The sequence below is a fragment of the Battus philenor genome, unplaced genomic scaffold (assembly GCF_028537555.1).
Source record: "Battus philenor isolate CCGP_79_NKW_IND1 unplaced genomic scaffold, ilBatPhil1.0.hap1 SCAF_26, whole genome shotgun sequence".
Classification (NCBI taxonomy): domain Eukaryota; kingdom Metazoa; phylum Arthropoda; class Insecta; order Lepidoptera; family Papilionidae; genus Battus; species Battus philenor.
Window position 1 is genome coordinate 2,966,131 of NW_027181689.1, and position 23,772 is coordinate 2,989,902.

Consider the following 23,772-nt stretch of genomic DNA (forward strand, 5'->3'; position numbering starts at 1 on the left):
CGAAAAGCCAAGCTGTATTTGGCAGCACGCTTGAGTACTCTCGAGTATGAGGAATAAAATTGAAATTCAAATGTATTTAAGTAGGTACGTATGTATTACATTAGACTTCGACACTAAAAGACAACACGGTGGAGCAATGAAAGATTCAAACAAATCAAACCGACTCGAGGTCGTTAGTAGATAAATGGTACGCGGAACATAAACCGAGTCGTGATTTTTAACAATGTGCTGTAACAAATATTACTTGAGAACTTCAGATGATCACAACTTCCGAAGTGTTCAAGGATTAGTTCACTTAATAATTGAAGGATCTAACCTTTTCTTCGGGGAGACTTTGCCCGCCGTTTTCGGAGAGAGGGGTCGATGGCGCGCTGTATCCTTTGGGTCCGTCGTCCTGAGGCGTCATTTGTCTTTGCACGTCGTTCTCCTGATCGTTGTGTACCCTGATGTCTTGCAGGCCGTTTTTGAATTCCGAAAGTCTGAGTACTGAAGGTTTGATTTCTGGTATGTCGTCCGGATGCTCGTATCTTCTTAAATCCGTAAGATTCGTTGCTAAATGTCTATGGTGGTCCAGCGGAGGCGGCACTCCTATTGATCTCAGATGCTCTATGCTTCTGTGTATATGAGAATAATTGTCTACTGGTATTTCTGCCATTAAAGGCGAGTTATGATAGTCCAGACCGCCGCCATCAGGCCTGTAGTCGATAGTCCTTCCTTCCATCATTTTGATTGAATTAATTAAATGTTCTATCTAATTTGTATAACAGTATCTAATATGTATTTGGCACTATCTTATAAAAATATATGATTTTTGTCTTATGTATCTGGCGTCCAATATTTTATTATTTGTCATGGAATTATTCGAGATCTTTCGTTTTCAATGCGCTGCAAAAAATATTTTTCATTTCTTAATTTTCTTCCTCCAAGAACTCATAATACGTTTAAAATATGTTCAAAATGTTGTCTATCGAAAAATAAATTCTTGCGTAATTAAAATCTATTAAAACTTAAATACAATTACGTAAAAAATGCTTAAGTATTTTAATACCTCTTGTTATTACATTCAGAACTTGATTTAGAATATAAAAAAAGAATGTTTTTTTGTGTACATAGCAGGTGACGACTGAACTGTCGCGTAGGTTGTGTCAATGATCTAGCCCCTAGCCCACATGCCGCCGTGAATAAGGCTCTGCTAATCGCGTTTCTGTACAGGCGGGTATTGTAAATTACATTAACGATCCGTGAATAATTATGTTATTTTCTACTATACATAACCTTAAAGGCTTTAGACATTAACAATATCACATTACAGTCGGTTTTAGAATATATTTTTTGGTTAAGCATTATTTACCAACAATGAACATAGAAAAAATATATATATCCATATGTATACACATAAATTAAAACAAAAGATTTTTATATTAATTATATGTCATAACATTTAAATAAATAATTCAAATTAACTAAGTTCAAGTGTAATAATTTATTAAATATATTTCTTTGAATAAATAATTTATTCGTATCATAATTATGTTACCGACTGTACTTTAGTCATACACGGCTGTCAAAGATAATAATTGCGCGTACAAAGTAGACAACAAACATTTAATGCGTTTGTAAAAATATTGTTTATTGAAAAATGATTCCTATATATAATAAGTTAAGACTTATAGAGTATTTGTGTAGAAGCGATTCGGTACTTTAATTTGGTGATGGATATTACTTGGACCTCACGAAAGATTGAGTTTAAGATTTGTAATCATATACAAGTTTAGAAGAGGGAAGTAGCTTTGGGCATGTAATTAGATGTGTATAAAATTACAGTTGTAGTTTATATCAAAACAAATTCATAGATATCAATATTGTCAGAATATATAATACTACATAACACAGGAGGTACAAATTTATTCGTAATTAACCATTTTTTGTTAAAACTAATTTAATGAGATTTATTACGTAAATCCGAAGTATTTGATCAAGTTAATACCGAAGATTTATCTGTTCAATACTCCAGGTATTTTATAATTATAAAATACATGAAAAATTTAAATTCACAATTATCACATCACATTATCCCACTTTTTAAGATAGGCAACATTTTGAACTTACATATGTTTAAACAATGTTTGAGTTTTATAATTAAATAATTAATATTTATTATTATATAATTAATTTATAATTGGCTTAAATAATAAAATTAAAGACAGTTTTGTAAATTAAAAAGATTTCGTTTGGAAAAAGGTTCAAAGATACAAGACAAGAGAAACGATAGACATTAAAAATAATTTAGAAGCAAGCATCACTAAGACTGCACGAAAATATTTCCGTATTTATAGTCTGGGCATAATTCAAGGTCGACTTTGACAGTCGCACGCCCAGTCGTCTCCCAATTACAACATTAATCTTGGAAGGGTAAACTTACATAAATTTAACTCCTCCCCCGTCTCGCAAGGGCACTCTGCCTCCGAATGTCAATAAATATAAAACTGCCTTTAAATTTACTTGCATAATTAAAATTATTATCGACATACCTGACACTATCCAATATTCTTGAAACCCACCAACAATATCACCATAATAAATCACAGTTTGTTCCTATCTAAATGTCACTAAAAATATATCACATAATAAGGTAACACTAGTGTCACAACACGACCGAAAGGCAGTCCGCGGCTATCCCGCAAAAATCTCTCAAAAAATCCACGTGCGTCGCGAAAATAAACATTTAAAAAAGCCGGCGAGGAAAAAACACTGGAGCCGTACAGTTGACCCTGAGGTAAAATTATGAATGCCGGTCGCCGTTACTAGGATCAAAATTATCAGATTTTTTGTGCTCAATATTTTAGTGTGCTATACAATTATAATGTAGTTGTGGTACAACAAGCACACGTGACGGGGCGCTTCGTCCTTTTCGCACTCGGCGATTCGCGCGTGCACCGTGCAGGAGCGCGAGGATGTCTCGAGACATGTGCCAGTACAAGATGCCGGCCTCCGGATCCAGCCAAGTGTCGCCCGGCCGCTCGAGTCGACAACAAAATGCAATACAAAACCCCGCTCGCCCGCCTTTAGAGCGACGCGGCAAAAACGAGACTGAAATTCAGATCTATAGTAGAAAAAGTGAACTACGCCGGCCGAGGGTACACCAACACATAAAATGAAAAAAATCACACGGACGCCAACATCCATGCCGGAGCTTAAAAAATCGGAGTGGGGAGCCTTCCTCGCCGCTCGCTGCCATAGCCGCGTCTCGCTCTGGCGGCGTGAGGCCGCACGCACACATCAGAACGGCGGTTAAGCGAAAAAAATGTGTACACATTTTTTTATTATTCACGATTTTTATGTGTGTAAGTGGGCTCGGTGCGAGTGAGACAGCGCAAGCCGATCTCGCACAGCCCCCGCAGCGCGAGCGAGACGGAGCGCGTCGCCACGTGCTCGTCCCTCGGTATTAAATAATAATTAAAATGGCTACAAGACCGGCGATACGAGATATTGTTCGGTAGACGATTTTTTGGCCGAGCTTTTGCCTTTTTTGTGGAGCTTTTTGCGGAATCGACGAGAATGAGGTAACATTCGATAGATGCGTTGCGATGATGAAAAAAACCGCGAAAACGATTGACACACAACAAACGAAATGCGCGCAGAAAAAGTTGCGCCGGGGAAAAAAACCAAGGACGCCGCGCGAAAAGAAGTTATTGATTAAAACAGGGCTGTCAGTGACCAGACGCAAATGAGGGTGCTTAATGGCATGCAGCGATGGATCCGACGGGGGCGACGGCGCTCCAGGACTTTGTTCACGTGAAGAACTTCATGCATTATGTTAATCAAACTAAAACTCATTCAAAACATTTTCCATCTAATTAGGGCTATTAAAATCGCCCTTAAAATTAATAAAATATTCTTTATTAAAAACCTTTAACTATATTGTATAACGAACTAGAAATTAAAAAAAATATGTATCGATACAGTATCACACAGTTGGCAACTTGTTACAAATAACGCGTTGGAAGAATGCATCAAGTGTGATTTATGCTGCAGTTGGACTTAGCTTTGACGGTAGCATGCAAACTTAAATTATTGAAATGATTTTTTAGTAATTATTTGATTCTGTACATTTTTTTTGTTACAAGCTATTAATTATTTACTGTAAATGCATCAGAATTTTTTGACCTATGTTGATTCTTGTCAAACAATAATGTTGCTATTGCGTCTGAGGGCGTTTATGTGGAAAAAAATAAATGATACAATAATAAAGTAACGGAAGTTAAATATTAATATTAGAGATGTTTAACTAAACCCTTTTTTTAACTAACAGCCCTGTATATATATAGATATTTATATAAGTTATGGCCACGGCTGTGTACACTGTCAATAACTTAAAACGTAGAACGTCAAAAACTTAATACGATTTCCAGTTGTAGTGTCTAATTAAAAATAAAGAAATTAATTGCCTATGATACATTAGAATAACGCCACTGGACGCCTTGCTGAGGAATCCATTGAGCTTCGCTACGTAAAACCAGGTTTATGTTAAGCTCCATAAACATGATACCTCGAATCGGGGAAACTACAAAAACCACTTGGACAGTGGTTCAAAGAGTAAAGTAAAAATAAAAACAACCAGTGGAGCTGTCTGCCAGCCATTGATACACACCCCCATTTCGATGCTAAGCGCGGGGTAGCAGCCCAAGTTGTTCCTCTTCCAGCTGTCCTTGTGCTCGGTGATGAAGCTTCTGCCTAGACAACCTAAGTGCTCTTGGTAATCTATTTCACCAGATTGTCTCCATGCCATCCTATGTCTGTGTCTACAGTCCATGCTGAGACTCCTTCGGAAATCCCCGAGCTTAGAGGTTGCCAACCTTCAACGATCTACCACCTTAAACTAGATGAACCTATGAATGTATAAGGTCAAATAGTATAAATCCGTCAATGACCAAAAAAGACCATTAATTGACGTTATTCCATTTTTTAAAATATTTAGAAAAAATAATTTCATAACATATTTCCAAATATATACCGACTCCACACGATATCTACAAGACCATAAGGATTAGAGACTTGAAATTTTGATAGGAATACTACATTTTCCAAATTTAGATCGGCTCAGAACGGATTTTACGAATTTCCTGCTACTGGGAGGGGTAGGAGAGTGTCTAGGGACTTTCTATAGAATGCATATCTTATATCACTTATATGTAAGCGGTTTATTTGTACAAAATATAAAACCAACAATTCATTTCCACTTCAAACTAATTCGTTCATGAATTTATGAACAAACACACAGTATAATGTTAGTCGAGAATAAAGCAAACATGCATATATTACTCGCGTGTATGCAGTTTATTGTATAGGCAGATGTTACCGGACGGTCCGTTACTAGGGGCTTTGAAACGACCGCCACAGATAATTATACAAATTATTTAAATAAAACATTTCACTTTGATTCATTGACATGTTACATTAAATCGGATTGAAATAAATAAAAATGTTTTGGACAGCCCTGTCCTAAAAATACATTTGACGTTTATCTTATAATCAATTTACGAATTATTTTAAATTAGTAATATTAGCGTATATTTTTGATATAAATCAATTTTTATGTAATATTGTATAAAAATAATTTTGAGGTACAGTCAAATATTTTATTTCGCTTAACAAGCCATTTCAATGGTTATGTTAGTTTTTCTGTGTCCATGATATGTCTCCTGGTTCCATGATAAAATTTAGGAACAAAAGTAACTGAAATAACCCAGCTAATTAGCAACTTGGAGTAGCAGTGATCAGGCGACACGGCGCGCGAAACAGTTTGTCGTCTTGAGGTTTTAGAGCAGAAACCACGGACCCTCACGAGTTGCGTAGAACATCCACCCACAAGTTGGAGAGAAGTTCTTGTTGAGATCGACGGAAAACGATTTCTGTAGGCTTTCAATTGGTCCTTTTAGAAATCTATGGGGGGTGGTATATATCAAGCAGCGGATGACTTCCTGTATTACTAAGGCAAGCCCTAATAAAAGATTGAATAGACGAACATTAGAAAAAACAATACACTAACATCTTTATTAAGTACGTTCTATTTTTATAATAGCTCAACACGGATGTCTTTTTAACTATGTAATAGAAGCAATTGTTCAAAGCTTTCGGCAGCCAGCGACGACATAAAGTACGGTCACCATAAAATTAAATACTAATCATAAAACAATATAAAAATGGCGGCGCCTTTATTAACTTTCGGTTTTAACTTGAAAAGTCGTAAAGTTGACTATTAAAAGTTAAAACGCACTACCTACAAAGATCCTGTGTGCAGGCGAGCTTCTTTTTGAACATTATCAATTTTCAGTTTTATGTTCGTCTTTGTTTTAACAAAACAAACAAAAATCTGAAGGTCGAATGAAATAAAAATTTTTGACAATTAGAAAAGTAAAAGTGACCAGGGCTACGACGTGGGTAGGCCTCGCTTTTGGTGGACGCGGTAAGTCTTTAGATGTATGCAGCGCAAGACTGCTCATTGCGACGATCTTTGGTGATGGTTTATTGTTTTGCAGTGCGTGTCTATCGGCTGACATGACAACAATGATGGTGATGTCTGGGGTTTTTAAGTGACTTGTCATAAAACAGCTGCTTTGATTTGGAGCCAAGGTTTTCCTGCCCCCTAAAATCCACGAAATATGTAAATAGCATTAGGAGTAATAATTAACATTCGTCACATAAAATACGCAATATTATATTTTAATACCCTAAACCTTGTATTTAAAAACTAATCTCGAAGGCCAGTGGGTTGACTTAGCCCCTTAGGATTGGAACGTTGGAGTGACAATCAACAGGCTAAATAGCGCGCAGGACACCGCCAAGCACCAACCGAGTAATATATTTCATAGAAATTTAAAGCCTACCTACACTTATAAGAGGCTTATATATTTTTGCTTAAGAGTACTTACAACGTAGGTACATATTTCGATAATATTTTTAAATAATCGCGTACAGTAATTGGGATCCGATGATTTGTGTTTCAAATTTATAATAATTTAAATATAAAGTATGTTAATGTATGTAATAGATGTTACAGTATGTAATAGATTGCCTACTGTAATAAGTTCGCATTTGTACATTGGTAAAAATACTTATTTTTCTTTCTGATACACATAAATAAAAATAATATTGATCGCCATTACCATTAATTGAGCGCCCAACGTTGGGCATAGGCCTCCCCCACAGATTTCCTGAAACACTGATATAAAGCGGTCTAGATCCAATTTCTTCTTAACTTTAACAAGGTTGTCCTATGCTGCAAGTATCTTTCCGTGGTCAGCACTATAAAAACATAAGTCCATAGCGGTCGCCTGTTTAGTCTACATTGTGACTTGCCAACTACTATAATACAACTTACCAATCCGATAGGTTATTTAAGTTAAGCTTGATTCGGTTTTATAGAGAAATCTCGAATATAGCCATATATTTGTATCAGATAAATATTTATTAACATATAAAAACTACAAAACGTTTAATTAGATAGAAATATAAAAAAAGTTGGAACTCAAAGAATTTAGCAATAAAAACATACTGGCCGGCAAAATTAATTTTATGTACCCACAAAAACAGTGTTAAAAAAAAGATATTGATTTCAATTTCATTCGTCCTTGCGGTAACACGTTCTGAAGTTTTAACTTCCCATACATGAACTAAGACGTGATTTTTAAACATTGGGAACTAAAATGTTTGACAATTGAATGAATAGATTTTTCCCATTCGACTTGATCACCTGTTTCGGGTGCGGAAGCAGGATGTCGATCGGAGAGACGATTAAACGAAGCGTTCACGAATTCTTATTTTTATTCAAATGCAGCGTTCAGGTGTAATTTTATATACAGACAAGTGTTTCGAAAACCATCAGATTATGTTATTTTTTATCTACAACCTGTTAAATAATTTGTATACTATTTATTTCTTATTGTACACAAAAGTCAAAAATCCTCGATAGACATGTTATAGATATATATATAAAGTTTATAAATCATACATTAGTTACATAGGTTTCATTACTGTATTCGTCCAACTAGTTATAGAAGGGGCGGTTTTAGTCAGTAAGAGTCTGACACTGTCATTCCCAGGCGTCCTTTTGAGGATTCCCCCCCCCCCCGTCTAGAAATTGTAAATAGATATTAAGGCTCTGACTATGTTAGAGAAAATTTTGTAAAATTACTATTAAAAAAAAACAAGCTATAGAGATGACTATGATTTTGATATCTCTAAGAAATCAAATTAGAAATGAAATATATAGTACATAGATTAAATTTGGAAGTTGTAGTGACAGTGGGCAAACCATATAATGCTCAGAACAGATGGTCATAGGAGATCGGAAAGCACATTGTCGAACGCCTGTAAGTTGTACAGACGACCTTATTACAATCTCAACACGCTGGATACATGCCGCTTCCTACCAAGGTCTTCAGGATCTTTGTCCAACAATGGGCATCCTACGACTAAAATGATAACTCCAGAAAGCAACATACGAGAATTGACCTTGACTTTTACAGATTAATGGTTGTCTTTTTATAATTAGATTGGCATCAAATTTATCAAGGACGAAGATTCATTAGGAATTTGAACTTATAATTATAGTTTTTTCTCTCACTTTAAAAAAATACGTTTGTAGATTAAACATAAAATATATTTTAGAAAAATATTTGCAATGCCATATTTTATATTCCTAGCACAATGTATCAATTCAATTTCGCATGAGCTTGATAGGAAAAAAAATAATCTAGACGTTATATGTTTTATGCATTTTAATTAAAACTTATTTAAACCTACCGATAGCATTATCATCATCTTTAGCTTTTAGTTTTATTTCCACTGCTGGACTTTTGCCATAGATTTCGTTAAGACCGGTTGGAAGCATAGCTGCATAATTTCAAATTTTCTCGAATCGGTACAACATAATTAAATCGAAGGAGAATTTGGAAAAATCGGTATCGATATTTGGTTTTTTAGATCTTAAACGCGACGTCCCTTTACAATTAACAATGTCAGACTTCGATCAACTCCCCGATCTGAATATGAGTCCGACAGCCCGGGTCGACCGCCTTCCACTCATATAATTACATCGCAGCTAGCTTCAAACGTTTGTAACTAATTTCCTACGCTCCATCATCACGGAAACCTGTATTTTGGGAGACCGCCATTTTGATTTACACGACCTATTGCTCATCACTACGAATAACACAAGAACAGACACTAATTATAATTTCGCTTCCATTGCTGCACTTATTGGAAAGTCCTTATATGTGTGCTATGTGAGGCAAGCAATGTAAGATAAGTATAATTAACAATTGTGTTCGAGGTAGATAAAAAAGATTTTATTGGTAGGCTGCAACGCGTGCAAGTGCTCGATCATCCATCACGCGAACGTTCGGAACCGGATTCTAGTTTGAAGCGAGTTTTAAATCTCAAACACATTTTGATTTGCGTCTCCGCAAGCTTATAATTAAATAAAAGAAACTATTTATTCTAAAATTACATCTGAATATATTTGCTACAGTTCTAGTTTTAACTAAAAAGTGAATTTAAAAAGTTTCAAGTTCAGCCCCAAGAATGATAGCCGTACATTGTTTCACGCTACCTTTTAACAAAAAAACAAATAGACAATAGGCCAAAAGTTATTTCCTCTGTTTAAAACACTTAAAGCTTTCACTTTTCAAACTTACTTTTTTATGTTTTACAACCACTATAAAGGTTTCTTTTGCTACTGCATAAAAATATGATTTCTTGTTTCTACCGAAAAAAAGTTTTAGCGTAAAAACGAAAGGGTGCGGTCCGTCGATCGGATATAACAAAACAAATAAAAGAAGCTGAATTGACTAGAAAAACAAAACACTTATGCACCTGGTCTTTTACTTTTTATAAATCGAACGTCTAATGTTTATTATAATCAAATAAGTTCCTCTTCCTGTCGGAAGATGTGGGCGCCCGCTTTTTTTCTAGATTTAATAAAAAAAACGTATCGTTAATGTCATGTGGAAATACAACCCTACCTTGACGGAATAAGGACTATAAAGATATCAAATATGTAAATTGGACTTTTTTATTCGCGATTGAGGCTTTATTGCCGCAATGTGTTCGTTCGTTTTTTGAGACGCTGTTTAGTCGGTAGAGATTGTTTTACGCACATGTCGTTCTACCATTGAAAGGAATCAATAATTACGTGATTTTATATACAAAATTGAAATGACTGCAACTGGTTTTAATTATCAACATCATCGTCATGTGATAGACGTTCACTGCAAGGCCTGAGCCTCCGCTAAAGATCGCCAAATCTTAACTGCGTTGTCGGTGAACCTACTGATGCCGCGTCTACTGGCTCGTGGCCATTCGAGAACTTTCCACCTCCAAACGCACAAGCGTCGTGTCCTGTTCATTGCCACTTCACACGTGTAATTATTCAAGCTACGTTGGTGATCTTGGTGCTAAAAATAATTAAACCACACAGACGTAGTGCAACGGTTTGGCAATTTGAAGTTGCGATTGGCATGTCAGACAGATGGCCCTTGGTCCTAAGGTTTTGAAAAGGAGACGGAGAGACCCTGGACCGCTAGCCTATTACGCTCAAGTCAGGATCATCGGATGACTAGATGCAAGCCTCTTCCAACAGGTCTTTTTAGAAATCTATGGGTAAGGCCTATGTTCAGCAGTGGATAGTCCTTCAGTTGTTTCTTATTAAGATATTTTTTTATAAATTAAAATGAGTTTGGTATATGCTCTTCGCAGATCAGGGTGCGTTTGGAACCCTCGCAACTTTAAGTTAGAGGAACGAGTTCATTATGATTCCAGTTTCAATTTAAAAAGTTTAAAAAGTTTAAATTGTTCGTACATATATGGTCACTGTAAATGCTATAAATGATATAATAAATACGACACAAACTTGTAATAATTTTAGTGTAATTATTTTCTAAATACAGCAACTAATTCATGTGAAACAGGGAAGGTTTGGACGTGGTAAATAAGAAATACACTGTTATCAATTTTAGTTAGAAAGGCTGTGAGTTTTAATATATCTTTCGTTTATAAAATATACTGCCTCGTGTATCTAATTATTTATAATAATATAATATATGACAATATAGCGGAATTACACGTTTTGTGCACTTGTTCCGAGACTTAAAAATATTATGAGTAACGTAATTAACGATTGAGATGGATATGTGTATATATAATTTATTATATCGTCGTCGTTTCAGCATACATTTATAGATTTCTATGGGATTTACAATAATCGCCACGCTTGGCAGGCGGGTTGATGATCGCGGCGTGGTATTATGATACGCAGTGGACGCTGATGCCCATCCTCTAAAAACTCTTGTATAATTAATGCTCAAAGTGTGAATTATATAAGATTGTATCATGGGAATACGAGAAAACATACGATCGCAAGTTTCAGTCAGTTTATTATGTATATTATATTATTTATTTTTTTCTCTATGTAGTAAAATAAATTTTATACGTAACATATAATTTTATTATAATATAGATTTCTATTTTTATAGTCATCACGATATCTCTGGAACTATAAAGTTGAAAGACCTAAAATTTTATAGAAGTGTTCATTTTGGTAGCTAGAAGTTTGCTAAGAACGGATTTTACAAAATTCAACACATGAGGAGGTTTGAGAGGGTGGAGGACGGCAGGTTATCAATATAAACAATTTGTAAAGTCTTCATTCTTAAGTACACTGCAAATGTATGTATAAGTTAGCTGTAAGTTTTTTTATAATAAACAAAATAAAATAATTCCTAGTAGTGAAGCAATTGTTTAAACAGCAGGCCCATAGATTTGAAACTACTCATGCAATCTCCTTTGAGATCTTCTAAGTGGTCATATTCAATTAACTGTCTAAGATTCATTTCGGAGATCAACAGAGAAATATAAAACTGCATCCGTAGTCCATCTATCGCGCAGCGTGACGCCGACACCATCTTTTGTATCTTAAAACCGACCCTTGTTTTTTTTCATCATCCCTTAAAATGTTCAAATTTCTTTACCTGCTCTCGTCTCACCAATATTCCACCTAATTACTTCACCCGATTCTTGCCGAATATCAACCCTAGCCGACCATGATACAGTTTATTTTACAACAATATTTTTTCGATTTAAGACCTATTGAAGTCTTCTATCATACGCAACATCTTGAATACCATCCCCTAAGTCTCGACAGATTACTGCAACTTAATTATTCAAAGAAATTTAATTGTTACAGCCATGGTATTAAGACTATTTTTGTTTGTTTAAAGAAATTATTATGACGTTTTTAAATTGAATATAATAAGAAGCATTGAATTTTGCTATGCCATATGAAAATGTGTTTCCCGTATTTTGGAATTTATCAGATTTAGAGACATTGACTCAGCGCCGCGTTTAGTTTTAAAGACTTAACAAAAGAGCGGTTGGGATAATGAACGGGCAGATGTAGATGGAATTCTAATTTACATGCCCATCTACCCTCATATTATATTAGATGCTCAAATGTTAACTGTTGTATTTGTATTTCAATATTCAACATTTTAATATATCTATTTATAAGTTTATTACACAAAGTGTAAATGCGAACTTAATGCAAAAGGCATTTTCTACCTGTTAAACATTTCAGCGATAAGCGATAAATTAATAAAGGCAAGTGAAATAAGTAAATATAAGAGCAAAAAAAACCAGAATGAACAGGAAACAATAGGAACATAATAGTAAGTAGTAAAATTGTCCGAAATTAATATACTAAAGACTAGTCCTAATTAAAATAGTATAAGAATATAATTTAATGTAACGCAACTAAATATGAATTAAAAAAATTAAAAGTGCAAAATTTATTAGGTAAACAAATGGTTATAATTATGTATACATGTATTATTATTCATACCTGATAATATATATATATATATATTTATATATATATATATATTATATATATATATATATATATATATATATATATATATATATATATATATAATTATGTACGAAGTAAACTTAAAGTTTTACAATTAAATCGGAGAATGATAAAACAATATTACGTACGTACGTATTTATTTATTATTCAATTTTATAAAAAAAAATTAAATTCATAATATCAAACGCGTATTTTAAACAACGCATCAATTAATATGTTCGTAATGTGTAAACATCGGGGCAGCGTAGAATTGCCCTTTATAAAGAAAAAAAAATGAGAAAAAAAATCATTTTATACGCTACGCGAGCGTGGTCTTCTATTCAATAACGAAAAAGAACCACCTGAACGACGACAAAGGACCGAGTCCCCTTTTTTGAGAGAAAAAAAGAAATTTTTCGCTCGTAAAAAAAGTCTCCCACGATGCGCAATGCGGTTTTTTTTATTCCCTCCCGTTGTACGTCTGTCTACAGCACTTCGACGATCCTGATTAACCATCATTGTACTCGATCGACACTGTGTAAGATTTTGTATGGCTTTAAGTTAATAATTCTTTTTCTAGTTTACTTCAATTTATTAGGTTAGTGTAACATAGGGGATCGAAATTTGACAAAATTTTCTAGTTATCAAGGTCATATTTTATTGCTTTAAACGATATCTTCCACATCAATGCAACCAAGAGTTTCCAACATAACAGTGACACTGGTATATCTTGATGTCTTTGCATGTTTAACAATTGTACTTACTTTTGTAAAGAAATACATATTACATTATTGTATTTTTTAACATAGGTGGTTCTAGAAATGTAGTGTTATACAGGTTGATTGCTTATATATCTGAAAGCTTTAAAGGCTTGAATACCAGGGTGAATCAAAAAGTTCTTAGAAGTGCATATATATAAAATCTTTTTGGATCAAGTTCGATATTCAAAGTAAAGAGTGTCTATCACACTATATTTATGCAGACTGTCACTTGTTTTTGTTAGTTCGTTCGCATGTAATAATTTTTTTTGTGCAACGAGTTGCTAAAAAGTCAAAATTATGGATAAAAGTGAGTTACGTGCGGTGATAAAATATCTCAGTTTGAAAAAAATGTCTACGAAGGAAATTTTTTTGGACATTCAGCAGGCATTAGGGGGTGATGCTGTACCCTATTCTATGGTTGCGTACTGGGTGGCTGAATTTAAAAGAGGTAGATCAAGCTGTAAAGATGACCCGCGTTCTGGGCGGCCTTCAACCTCCGTTACAGAAGAAAATGTCAAAAAGATTGAGAATCTGGTTTTGGAAGACAGAAGAATGAATAAAACATATAGCTGAGATCCTAAAGATATCTTTTGGTAGCGTTCAATCCATTTTAATTGATTCACTTAGGTTCAAAAAAGTGTCTGCAAGATGGGTGCCACGAATGTTAACCGACGAAAACAAAAAGCGACGTTTGGAAATTTCCAAGCGTAATCTCGAAATGTTCCTGCGTGATTCGGATAATTTTTGCCATCGTCTTGTCACCATGGATGAAACGTGGATCCACCATTTTGATCCTGAAACTAAAAGACAAAGCATGTCTTGGAAACGACCATCCTCTCCATCCATTAAGAAATTTCGAGTTGCTCCTACCGCTGGCAAAGTTATGGCCTCTGTGTTCTGGGATAGTGAAGGAATCCTTTTTATTGATTACATGCCAAAAGGCCAGACGATTACTGGACCCTATTATGCAAATTTAATCCCGAAAGTGCGTGAAGCGATTAAAGAAAAACGTCGTGGAAAACTGTCGTTGGGCGTGTTGTTCCTTCAAGATAACGCTTCTGCTCATCGATCGGAAGTTGCGCTCAACGCAATCCGCTGTGCTGGCTTCAATCTCCTTGACCACCCACCATATTCTCCGGACTTAGCCCCAAGTGATTTTCACTTATTTCCAAAATTAAAAGAGGAAATTCGTGGAACAAAATTTCACGATAATGACGCGATTATAGCTGCCGTAGAGGACTTTTTCGAGAGTCAAGAAAATAATTTTTTTTCACAAGGAATAAGGAAGTTAGAAACGCGTTATTCTAAATGCATTGCATTGGAGTGAGATTATGTAGAAAAATAAAATATTATTATTTAAATCTTTGCATTTTTTAATATTGATTCCAAGAATTTTTTGATTCACCGTCGTATATCTCATTGACTGTTAATTTATATATGGTGAGTCTTATTCAAAAATGAATGGTTTCGGATTCCAATTACTGCATTATATTTTATTATTGTTTACTATCTGTTGCACACTTGCTAGTAGTAATTGCAAGGTTTAGATTGATTATACAAAATGATTGGAAATAGGTGTAAATGCTTTCATGTTTTTTGCTGAACCATAAGCTAAACTTTCACCTTATAAACCTTTTATACGTATAAGCAATCACACGGTAGACATTTTAACGCATCTCAGTAATATCCGTGTATTTACAGTACACAAAATGAAATTTATCTCATTAGTTCAGATAGATCTTAACTCGAGTCTCCATAACCTTGGCCGGAGCGCGCTGATCGATTCACAGAAGATGTTTTTTTAAACGCTACACTATAATTATAGTTTGTCGGTACCGAAACGTACGTATTTGTCAGTTACAATGCCAAATTGAAGCGGCCATTGTTATTTGGAAAAACCTAATTACCTTCAAATTTATAAACACCTGTAGAATTACTGAAGAACTTGATTTGAGAACTAATGCTTCTGTTCATCCAATTAGTGTCACATGATAAGGTTAAATATTTAAAAATTCATAAAGAAATTTGACTAAACATATCTGTTGCTATGCGAAAGTAACCTATGTGATATTACAAGTATTTGTTTTTAAGTCTCTTGTAGTCACTTTAATTTTAGTAAATTATATTCATACAATATGTTAGAGATATAACCTTGGTAGTTTACGAGTGATGAAAGCTTTGTCTCTTCACTATATATTAGTTTATTTTGGTGATTGTAACAAATATCCAGTTTAAAGCAGTTTTGAAGAATAAAAAGAAGACAGTAAGAAAAGGACCAATATATAGCTACTTCCGCCATGCAGCAGCAGTCGTGCAATAAAGTGCACCGTCCAACAGCCCGCTGATAAATGCGCATGCGGCAAACAATGCGAATTGCCCCTCCACGGGGCATCCTCAGGAGAAATGTTACACCAATTAGTACCAAACACGCCTAAATCCATTAGATAAAAAGAAGACGAAAGAAAGTAACCAATTTATACCAGCGGATAGGGAAGTGGAAGTAGGCAGGACAGATAGTGCTGGGAATAGGCACTAGGTTTTAAGGTTCTGGAGCGAAGGATAGGAGTTAGTCCCCCCACAATGTGAACAGTTGACCTTTAAAATCGTCAGAAATTGTCAGACTGAATGGATGTCTATGTCCAGCAGTAAACTTCCTAGATGATAATGATTCTCATGCTGCTCTAGCTATTAATATATCATACGAGCTGTATAAAAGACTAAGTGCATTTAAACTCCTATAGTTTTATCTCCGGCCTAGAATAATTAAAATAATATGTAATGACTTGCACACTGTCTTTTTTTTTCTTTTTCTTTTCAGCAGATCGACGTCCACTGCAAGGCATAGGCCTGCCTTAAAGATCGCCTCGAAGACCGGCAACGACTTCTCGAAACCTTAGCTATGACGTCATTCTATCTAGATCTAGATTCTCATCTACCCACGCCGCGTCTACCTTTGCACGAGCGATGGACCCCACCCACTCCTAGTTCGGACAAGCAATTCTAAGAGCTACGTCGGTGATCATGGTTGTTCTGGTTCTTCTGCTTCTTCTTCGACGCTATACCTTCTTATTAATCTAATTCTAGCCTCATAAATAACAGTGACTTTACGTGAAATAATATAAAACGACTTGGAAGTCTGTAAACAGGAGTTTAGCAAGCTAGACAATCCGTCATAGAAATAGAAATTACAAAACCTATACAATCCTTGCTTGGAGATATGAGTCGAGACATCTCATTAGGCAACTAATATTTCCACGCTATTGTTTTGCAGCTTTAATAAGCGCTATTCCTTTTTCAACATAGACGGTTTCTACGGGAAACTGCTAACAGCACGTCGCGGCGAATAGTGGCAAATGTATCGCTTTAGTTCAACAAATGTAACTAAAAAGGTAGTAAATGTAAATTGCATAATTAATATTGAAAATAACACAAGCACGATACATACCCGGCACATATCATCAGGTTCGGTAAGTCCAATTTCGAGAAAGAGATCACTCGATCGTCGAATCGAAATCGGATGAACAGCGTTCTAGAAGCTTCGAAAAATTTTCTCGTCCAAAATATCGCAATGCCTGAAGATGAAGAATTTTTGACCAGTGACTATCGTTGGTGATGACTTACGAATGTGACGAGTTATGCTGCAAGATCAGAAATGATAAGATTCACAGAAGAACTACAGTCATCGAAGTAGTTCGAAGAATTGCACGTCCAAAGTGGCAATGGGCGGTGCACGTCGATCGTGCAACATTGGGAGTTGAAAGGTTCTCAATTGCTAGCACCAGCCGGTGGGCGCAGTGTCGGTTAGGTTTTCTACTAAGAAAACCGATGATTTAGGTAAAGGTCGCGCGAAGTCGTAGCACGCTGGCTGCGTAAGATCGGTCGTCGTAGCGTTCTTTAAGGAAGACCTAGGCCTCGCAGAGGATGTCGGTATAAAACAAGAAGAACAAACTACAATCAAAATACCAGACATAGTCTAGCGAATTAGCAAGTGGAAGTGACAGTGACCAGGTCAAATGGCACGCAGAGCGCTGTTGGGGCCTTAAAGTTCTGGAGTGTAGACCACGGACCGGTAAACGCAGGACCTCCGCCTTTGAGGTGTACGTAAGGACCTTGTTAAGTTTGGAAGACAACATCGATCTAATATATTGCCACCTTTTTTATTTTACAAATGTTATGGTTTATATGGAAAGCAATTCATAGATGTGTATGCCTATGATAACCAACTATAAAGTGGATAGACGACCTTGTTAAGACCGTGGGAAGATGCAGGCTGTTTCCAACCGATCCTAGTGATAATCTGTGGTGGAGGTATGTGTGTATCCAGTTGTTGTATGTGTGATGTCTTATGGCTGTACTGAAGATGATGATGAAATAATTCAGTAAAAAGTATGCACGTATCAGAATAATATTAATGTTTGAGGTTCGTTAGTAAATAAAACATAAGTAAATCAGCGTAATATAACGTTCATTACATCGCGCCGAGATCAGGTGCTGCGCGGTGAGGTAGGTATCGTTTATTAGGCAATGGCCGTGACTTTCATGACGGCAAAAACAGCGCCGCGAACAGCTCAGTTGTTGCTACACGGCACGCATGTTGTAGGATTAAGTAATTATTTTTAAAGTATGATTTATACATACATGTTCAAATAGTTCAACTTAAAATTAGTTTTTCATTGACTTTTAATGGAACATCATGAAAACGGCTTATGGCTAGTATTACGACGGCTGTAACAGTGTCGTCTGTCCATCGTGTGGGCGAAGGTTTTATGCTGCACTTGCTGGTTCGTGGTCTCCACACCAGAAACTTGAGGCCCCAGCCACCATCAGTTCTGTTCGCCCAGACACTTTAAGCTGCCAATCCGCTGGGTTACGCATAAATACTCAATAATATATAATAAGTATAGTAATATAAAATAAAACAATACGAGTAATAGTGATATTAAATTTCACCCAGCTAAATGAATCATTATAAAAAATGTGAAATTAAAATTTTCAAAATAACTTTTACTATCTCGATCTTGAACTGTATTTAAGATAATATATTCAATTGTCTTACCTTGCAAACGTTGTTTGAATAGATTATTGTTGTATGGAGATTATTTAATATAACTACTAAGTACACTTTAATAATACGTAATATGTAAATCATACACCTTGGCTGAATAGATACTGTGTCTTAAGTAATAAGAAGAAATGATTTTTATCTTATAAACTGGAAATTTTTAACGAAAAATGCTACAATTATTGAAAAATCGTAGAGTTAATTTTAATTTTGTCTAATTTTTGTATAAAGATTTCTTCTAAATATTAATTATTGCAGTAAATTAGGCTAAATTATGGCCTTAAAATTAATCTGTGAAAGAACATTTTCAGTGACGAATAGATATATTTTAAAGAGATAACGAAGTTTTACAATTCAATTTATGATCACTATATACATACATAGTTCTACAATTCGTGTGCCGCGCAGCATTTGAAACTTTGTACTTCACTTGACACTGAATCGAGTGCTAGAAAACGAGTAATGACAACGCGTAGATTCTCTTACAACAATTGCCACCGAGGCCGCTTAACCGACTTGTGGATTAAAACTCACTCTGTTCGATTCGTACAACATCTGATAACATCGTATTCCTTCATCGGCGATCGGTTTCTTGTTCATATTCTTACTAATATAATATATATCTACTATTAAACATAAAAAGTTAGACAAACAGCTATAAATAAAGGCAAATTATTGCTCGTGTTATCATATCTATTTTATTCTCCTTTTTTCTTTTACTTGTACTGTACGTACTTCTTCTACTTCTATGTGTACTGTACTTTCTGTACAGCTTCTACTTATAGGAAAGTAGCAGTGTACGTTTTCGTACTTCTCGGTATCTTCATCGAAGTGAAAATGTTCGGCCATACTCCGAAACACAGTCCTTTCAAACATTTCATCATCTCTCCTTCTGCTAAATAAGGACTAGTCCATAGGCTTATAAAACTGGACAAAATAGGCTTGAATCCGGCGCTTTGAAACTACCTTCACAAGGTCATCTGTCCACGTTGTGGGTAAACGTCTTACGATGCGTTTGTTCGTGGTTGTCATTCCAGAAACTTAGAGTCACAATCTATTTAGAGACGGTGCGTGAAGAATGTTAATAAATCATTAAAGAGAGGAAGAAATATGACGTAAGAAAACAGAGGAATGGTTTACATTGTGAAGGATGGAAGAGAGGAAAATTATTTGAAACGAAGATCCCTGTCACAAAGTATGATAGAAGTATGAGTAGTCCTAGAAATAGGGCTTGTTAAAAAAATTATATATTCGAAAGTGCCTGGGTAGAAACCCGGTAGGATGTTATAGTCGAGTTAAAATAAATAATGCTTTATATCAACGGCATTGTATAGTTTTGCCTAAATCATGAGACTCGTCAAAACCAAATGTAATCGAGAGGTTGCTTCTAATATACCTTCTGAGATTGTCTGACAAAATCATTAAGTTATTTCCGGTTTTATACCGTTCATATATGTATTAATGGGACTGCATGCGTTCTTTTATGCTTCATCGAGATATTAAAACTTAGTTACGAATTTATTTTAAATTAAAGTTGATAATGAATTATTTAAATATATATTTCATATTAAATTAAACCAACAAGCATGATAAAATTGTTATTGAAAGGATTATAATTGTTTAAATGCATTAAAATAACGTGTAGCGTTATATATAAAATGTAAAATAATTAGCAAGAGGTAATGCATAAATTAATGTAATATATTCTGGGGGATATATTTGATGCGAACTTGTTTAATTTTGAAATAACGTTTTATAACAATTAAAAAATATATTCCTTTCTATAATTAATTGCAGCTAATTAGTTTTATAATTTTTGATTATTATTATTGAGTTTTATTTATCTCATTTAATGTTATGTTTCTGGTATCTTTTGTAATTTAACTGTCTACTGCTCGCTTCGTGAACTTATTCTACGTGCCCTAAACTCAACTTGCCGGTGGAATTACATGGATTCCATTTTTAACTATTTCTACCAAATTAAAGTCTTTAAACCTTATACCTTCAGATGAGTCAGTCTGTTTGTGAAAATCTTAGACATATTTAGATTACGTGTTTAAAGTTGTGAGGAATTAGTTCGTGATTCAATGTCAAAAATAACTCAGTGTGTACTGCTGTTTGATTATACATTGTTTTTTGTTGAAGAAATTATTCGTACGATATTAGTTTACCTAATCGGAATTGTATTGGGTAAAAAAAAACATGCGTAAAACCATTTAGTCACCCCTTTAAACGAATCAAAATAATGCAAAAAATATATATAAACACGACAAAAACACCGCAAACACCTTACATTCTAGAGCAAGTGAAATTCCTGTAAAAAATCTAGCAAAAACCCCCCTCACAATATTAAAACGGACTTGATACGAATTTTTTTTTCGAGACTCGAAATTTAAAACGTTAGAATCTGCGCGCTGGCGCAGGGTCAGGTAGAAATTTCGGGATCTCAGGTAGAAAAAATGTTTGGTGGATGTTGAAAAAAAAAGGTCCTTTTATGCGACCCACCCTGTGCATATACGCCTACGATTTGTTACTGCTTAGCTAGGATCTATACTTCTTGATCATTTTTAATGGTTTTATTCAGCATTTTAAAGTGAATGAATTTATGAAGTCAGCTACAGAACTTTTATCAACGAATCTCAAGTTATTTTCGCCACAACGTCCACAGATAACCGGATAAGTTCGAAAAACTACTAGTCGCCTTAGCACAAAAATATAAACTATCAGCGAATACATTCTAGAAATGTGCAGAAGATATAAATTTAGATAAATGCTGATACCTATTGTATTAGTTTAAAAATAATTTTAAATTAATTCTGTCGGTGCTTCTGTAAATAAACGAACGATTCCCACGTTTTTTTTTGTAATATTTTTTATAATAATCATGTATAAATATAGTCAGATCCGTATTACAATGTTTATAATGCAGAAACTTAAGAATTAAAATTTTAATGGTAGCAAAAATAATATTTATATAAATGTTATAACTATTTTAATAATTTAAATATCAAAATAAGTGAGTCCAATTCTAAGGCGGGGGTGGGAATGCAGCGTGCAACAGTGAAACAGTGCACATTGGTGCCTGTGCGCATATTAATAGACGCACACATCTAAACGCCTTGCACACAAACGCAAAGATTTATCGCTTCCAACAAAGTCTTGACTCGCAACATTTTAGTTTGTATCGCGTTTTGTGATTTTAGATTTTTTCAACGGTGATTTAAACGAGAGAACACGGCCAGGGTTTATAGGGCAATATTCGATACAACACTCTCAATAGCTTCTTATGTACCTCGATCAGATAAATTTACAATACATTTTTAACAATACTTAATTTATAAGTTATGTTTAGTAACTAATTATACATACTAAATAATTTTGATGACATATAAAATAAACAGTATTTACTTATCTGACAAAAAATAAGAAAATATATACTGTCACGAAGGCAGAAAATGTCAATATGGCCGTCACCCATAAAATGTTTTGAAAAGGTTCAAGAATTCTGTATGACTAAAGTCCATTAGAAGAAAATTGAAAATTGTCATTAATTTCAAACTTACAAATATCAAAATTATTACAAACTAGAATGCCGTTGATGACTATAAAAGCCGATACTGGGAGCATTCTATGTCAGTCTACATCCTGAAGGAAAGTAAAGAACAAGAAAACTCATAATAGTGAGAACCATGGGGAAGGAGCTGCCGTTAGTAGACAGAATCGCTTCCAGTTTCGATGCCAGAACCCTAGAAAGTTGATAGACGTATTTTTATTGAGTCTACGTTTCTTTATTTCCAACCCATAGCCGGTGACAGTATGTTTATCTCTTGAAACATCAGTTTTCCGACTACTATCTACTAATTTAGCTTCTAACACATCTAGGATACACTTAACTTGCCAGATTTATATTCAAACGACATAGTGTATTTTTATATTCCCATGGACCACGCGGGCCTGTTTCGACTTGGTGAATGTCCCATATCTAATTAATTCGGAGTCATTATAAAGTAGCATCCATTTACCGATGTTTTGATTAAAAAAAAAACATTCTTTTGTCCATATTTATGTAAAATATATATGGCTTGAGATTAAACTTCGTAAATTTCTACGTTTCCACCAAATGTGCACGCATCGTCGAATCCACACCGGATGTATCTCGGCGAATTGTTGAGTGCCACTTATGGCTTCTAAAAACTTTAGTAACGTGGAGTTTATCTTTCATTCGTCACCTACAAGTGTAGCAAAAACATCCCCCATCCGAAATTTCACTTTTGGCGCCAGCCGACGCCGTGCGAACGTTCCAGAACATTCCAAAATAATTGCAATATATGTACGTAATTAAACAAGTTTACATTTTTAACAACTATGAGTTTGATGATCAGTGATCAAATAAGCAAGACTTTTATTGAGATTCATTTGAATGTAGTTACAGTTTATACTTGAACAAGAATATCTTAGTGGAAAGATATCTACTAACAAATCTAAGAGACATTCTATTATTCTACACCATTTTACAATAATAAACTTATAAGCTAGAAGAACCCGTTAGTTCACGAGTCGAAGTCAAAGAATATAAGCTTAAGGAAGAACAAAAAGAATGTTGTAAGCTGGACATTAACAAGAACAAAAAGAATTCATAGAATCATCAAGACTAATAAATCTTTGAAACATGAGTAATTGTTGTTAAAATATCAAATTTTGATTAAAAATCTACAGTTAAGTAGAATGTGAGTATATTCTAAGTTAATAGAGAACAATTAGTAATATCCGTAAATGACCTAATTATGACGATTATTTATTTATTTACAGAAAGAGTATTATCAGTCTTGACAATAACAGTAAGCTAAGTTTACAGACTAAATAAAATAAAACTAAATTCCCCTGACATAAAATTATATTAGGCGAATTGATTTTTATTTTATCCTATATCCTGTAAATACGGGACTTCCCTGTATTTAAAAGCATAAGCGATTTGTTTACATAAAGGATTACAACAATTACATAATAGAAACAAAAAAACAGATTGAGACCGATCTGAATAA

General features: G+C 34.5%; 1 protein-coding gene across 1 annotated transcript in view; it reads right to left on the reverse strand.

Annotated features, from left to right (window-relative positions):
• rn (rotund) overlaps positions 1-3,135 on the reverse strand; it is a 50,126-nt gene extending 46,991 nt beyond the window's left edge. Inside the window, exons 1-2 of the mRNA XM_068768584.1 lie at positions 2,532-3,135; positions 317-885 (exon numbers count right to left, since the gene is read on the reverse strand). Of these exons, the coding sequence (XP_068624685.1) occupies positions 317-724 (408 nt within the window). The 5' untranslated portion in view covers positions 725-885; positions 2,532-3,135. The remainder of the gene's footprint in view (positions 1-316; positions 886-2,531) is intronic.
• Between the last annotated feature and the right edge of the window lie 20,637 nt (positions 3,136-23,772).